This window comes from Fukomys damarensis, unplaced genomic scaffold, assembly GCF_012274545.1.
Source record: "Fukomys damarensis isolate Sample0158 unplaced genomic scaffold, DMR_v1.0_HiC HiC_scaffold_16, whole genome shotgun sequence".
Taxonomy (NCBI): Eukaryota; Metazoa; Chordata; class Mammalia; order Rodentia; family Bathyergidae; genus Fukomys; species Fukomys damarensis.
The window spans coordinates 123,291,928-123,296,046 of NW_022900928.1; the positions used below are offsets into that span (position 1 = coordinate 123,291,928).

A 4,119-nucleotide genomic window follows, 5' to 3' on the forward strand; every position below is an offset into this window, starting at 1 on the left:
TTTTTTTTTTTTTTTTTTTGGTACCAGGAATCGAACTCGGGTTCTAGTGCTTACAAGGCAGGCAGCAGAACCACTGAGCTAATCCCCAGCCCCAAAAAACTTTAATTTTAAAATTTTTCAAGTAAATTTTATTTTATCCCATCCCCCTAATTTTAATTAACTGAACAAAATGGAATCAGTTACGTAAGCTAATAACAATTTTGTAGGTATAAAAAAACTAATGAAGTCATATTCATAAGCTTCCCAAGGTAAAAATGAAAAAAGAAGTACTCTGTACAACTAGTTTCAGGAGTCAATTTTACATGATTTTTTTTTTTTTTTTTTGGTACCAGGGACCGAACTCAGGACTTTACACTTACAAGGCAGGCACTGGAACCACTGGGCTAAATCCCTGGCTATTTTGCATTAATTTTAACTGCTTGATCCTATGCCCTACATACTGCATCTGGAGCCTAAGAGGAGATAAATACAGTCTTTTAAATGGAAACCTCAAAGCAGTCCTAAGTCCAGTCTGCCCTTAGTGACCCAGAGCAGACTTAAGGGCCTGGAGGTCATGGGAGGGTTAGTCAGAAATGGAGCATGGTTTCCTTGAGGGCTTCTGTTTTTAGGCCCCAATCTATTCTAACTTGCTGTTCTACCTCCTTGCTTTTCTTCTGCAAAGCTCCTGATTTGATATAGTCTATTTTACCTGAGTGGGTTAGCTAGAACATACAGCACATGTATAAGTTTTTACACTTAAACACTACTGCAGGGGCCAGGGATTTAGCTCAGTGGTTCTGCTGCCTGCCTCACAAGCACAAGGTCCCAACTTCAATCCCCAAAACACTACTGTCACAAATAAGTCCGTCACTAATTCTCTCAAGCCCTCAATTTCTCAGTCTAAACCAGATGGCCTCACAGTTTCTTATTTCTAACTCATGCGACTTTTAGGACCTGAGGACAAACTGTTTGCACTATAGCTTAGTGTTCATGAACACACTTTATTACGCACATGTACACAGCAAGTTACCCAATGTGGTCAACAAGATCTTAAAGCCCCTCCACGGAACCCTGTCAACTCACTTCACTACAGAAATAAGGGCATTGTTATCCAGTCATTCATTTTCCCCCATCCCTAGCCAGAGTGTTGCCTAAAGATCAGGCTCAACTAGTACTCACATTTTTTCTAATTATACTGACCTAAGAAGTTTTTCTTAATATTCTACAAGTGTCCTATTATGATGATAATGGCAACGCAACCAAAGGTCTTACTATTTGTAAGAAACTCTAAAGATCTTAAGAAAATAATTTAAAATGGTAAACAATAAAGTATTATCCAATCAATCAATTTAGTAGGGTTTCTTGACTTTTTTTTTTTTTGGTTGAGACAGGGTCTCACTATGCAGTTGAGACTGACCTAGAACTCACTATGTAGCCCAGGCTGGTCTAGAACTCATAGTGATCCTCCTGCCTCAGCCTCCCAGAGTGCTGGATTACAGGCATGCACCACCACGCCTGGCCTTGACAACATTTTTTAAACACCTTATCTTCTTTGTTTTTTGTCTTGATCCCACCGGATTGCAAAGTGACAGATCATGGCCAATCATGAAGAGCATAAAGAGTTGCTTGCTCATGAAACCACAAAGATGAGAACTGAATGTCAATACTTAAATTGGATGAAAACCCGTGGGGTGATCACAGCCTACCTTCATGACCTTTGAGGGTTGTGATAACTGAACACGTGTTCTGTTCAAGTTTCAGCAGGGTGATCTGTCCAGAATAATCACCAACAAAAGCGTATTGAGTATCAAAGTCATATCTGAGGAGAAGCAGTCAAGGACACAGAACACGACTCTCTGTCAGTCTTCCCATAAAAAAGACATCAGCTTCAGTCATGGTTAGAATATAGAAATCACACATTTTAAACAGAATAAGCACAAACCTAAGACTGTACCAAGAGAAGAAGTGCTCAAATGAAAATCACACAATGGGTAAATACTGAAGGTAAAAAGTCAAAACACCTGCTGAGGCAGGAAGATCACTGTGAGTTCGAGACCAGCCTGGGCTACATGGTGAGCTCCAGGTCAGTCTCAATTACATATAGAGACCCTGTCTCAAAAAGACAAACAAAAAAGTAAAAACACCTGGAATTATGGGGCAAGTTCATATTCATTCATTCATTCATTCATTCATTTAACAAAAACTCACTCAGTTCCTCTTAGTGTACTCATATCCTAAAACAGGCTTTAAAAGAGGCAAGAGCTGGGCTGGGGATTTAGCTCAGTGGTTCCACTGCCCGCCTCACAAGTGCAAGGTCCTGAGTTCCATCCCCTGTACGGGGAAGAGAGGGAGGGAGAGAAGGGAGAGGGGAGGGGAGAGAGGGAGAGGGGAGATAAGAGGTGGTAGTGAAGACAAACAGGTAGTTACAATCAAGGAATTAAAAAAGTCAAATTGTTAAATACAGAAAACAGTAACAAAAAGTCCTTTTAGGAAATACTTCTAAAAATGACAAACTGACAATAAATACAAGGCATGAACCCATCTTTCTTTTGGCCTAGATGATTTAGCTTTAAATGAAGAAGATGGGTTGCTTTAAATTACTATGTGTAGTCATTCAAAAGCCAGTTACCTATGGTAGAAATAAACTTCCATTAAAAATATATTAACTATTGGTAAAAATTCATTACTTTCTCAGTTTGTGCCCATCAACATTTAAGGAAAACCAGTAGTCTATACACAATAGGTTAACTCTATTTAAACAGGATAACTGAAACTATTCCAAATGACAAAATCGAAGGAACACCACAAGTCGGACTGCTACTACAGTTTTGTGGCATGTTCTATAAATCCATTATAAGAGCCCTCGCATGTGACAGCAACACTAATAAAATGCAATGTGCCTGAGTATTTTTCCTTTATTTGACCTTAAAGTGTAGGGTACCATTTTAAATGCTTGTTTTCAATACCTCTAGCTGTTTATTCATCTGAAGTAAACATTTATAATAAAAGCTCTGATAGAAGAAAAATTTGTAATGTGTCAGGCACTTAATTCTGAAACTACCCCAGGGTATTTGCCTGTTGTTAAGTCTTGATTCTGCCATCCCTGGAACACAGTGACCAGAAGCAGCCATAATCAACAGAGAGCTCTGTGAGAAAAAAATCCCACACGGTAGGAATTTTTAACATTTTGGGACCCCAGAGCACCTTTGAGCTTATTGTAAGGATGATACACAATACAATGATGCATGGAGGCACACACACACACAATACACACGTGTGCAGTGGGAAACAAGCTTTACATAAAATGTCTTAATAGCTCATTCATGAACCCCAGGGTCCATAATTATTATATATTTTCTTGTAGGATCTGTAAATAATCAATTACCAGAAGAAGATTCAGTTCCTTTTGCCCTTCTTCATACAAATGATTTTCAATTTGCAATGCAAAGGAATCAAGGGAGAGGGTGCATTAATGAGGGCTTTGGGTTTTCCCTAATTTTCTATTTTCAAATGACCATTTCCCAGCAGAGAACAGCAAATTCATCTAAATTTAGCAAACCTATTTTATATCAAAGAAAAGGAGATTCAGAGATTCTTGGCTTTTAGATGAAACATGTAAGAATCGTTCGCTCAGTCTTTGGATCTCAGCTAATGACTGAGGATCAGATCCAAAACCAACTACTCAGGGAGGTCGGGGCTGGCGGGAGCAGCAGCGGGAGGGATACTGTAAACACGAGGCCCAGGAGGAGGACAGGTGCCGCCCCAGCATGTTCCCGCTCCGCGTGCACATCCAGCTCACACACTTGTCGTGGCCAGTGCTGATCACCCACTCGGTGGCCGCGCTGAAGATGATGGCAGACACCCTGTTCTGGTGAGCTGCAGGGAGAGAAAGGGAGTCTGTGTCTTTGGGAAGAAACGTGATCTTCAGAAGTAATTCCCTGCGGGGTGGTCATTAGTCTCCACCTGGTGTCCCCACAGTCACGCAGTGGAAATGCTGCCCTCTGTGGACCCACACAGAGGCTACCAGAAGCCTTGGATCACTGAAGAGCAATGTTCAAGAGGGATTCAAATAAACAGATCACAGAATGGGCTTTTGTTTGTTGTTTGGGTTTTGTCTTGGTTTATTGGTTTGTTTCTTAT

The 4,119-nt window shown here is 40.5% G+C and overlaps 1 protein-coding gene across 1 annotated transcript in view; it reads right to left on the reverse strand.

Annotated features, from left to right (window-relative positions):
* The window catches only part of Wdfy1 (WD repeat and FYVE domain containing 1), a 32,584-nt gene that overhangs the window by 13,886 nt on the left and 14,579 nt on the right, over positions 1-4,119 (reverse strand). Inside the window, exons 4-5 of the mRNA XM_010611790.2 lie at positions 3,705-3,855; positions 1,686-1,798 (exon numbers count right to left, since the gene is read on the reverse strand). Of these exons, the coding sequence (XP_010610092.1) occupies positions 1,686-1,798; positions 3,705-3,855 (264 nt within the window). The remainder of the gene's footprint in view (positions 1-1,685; positions 1,799-3,704; positions 3,856-4,119) is intronic.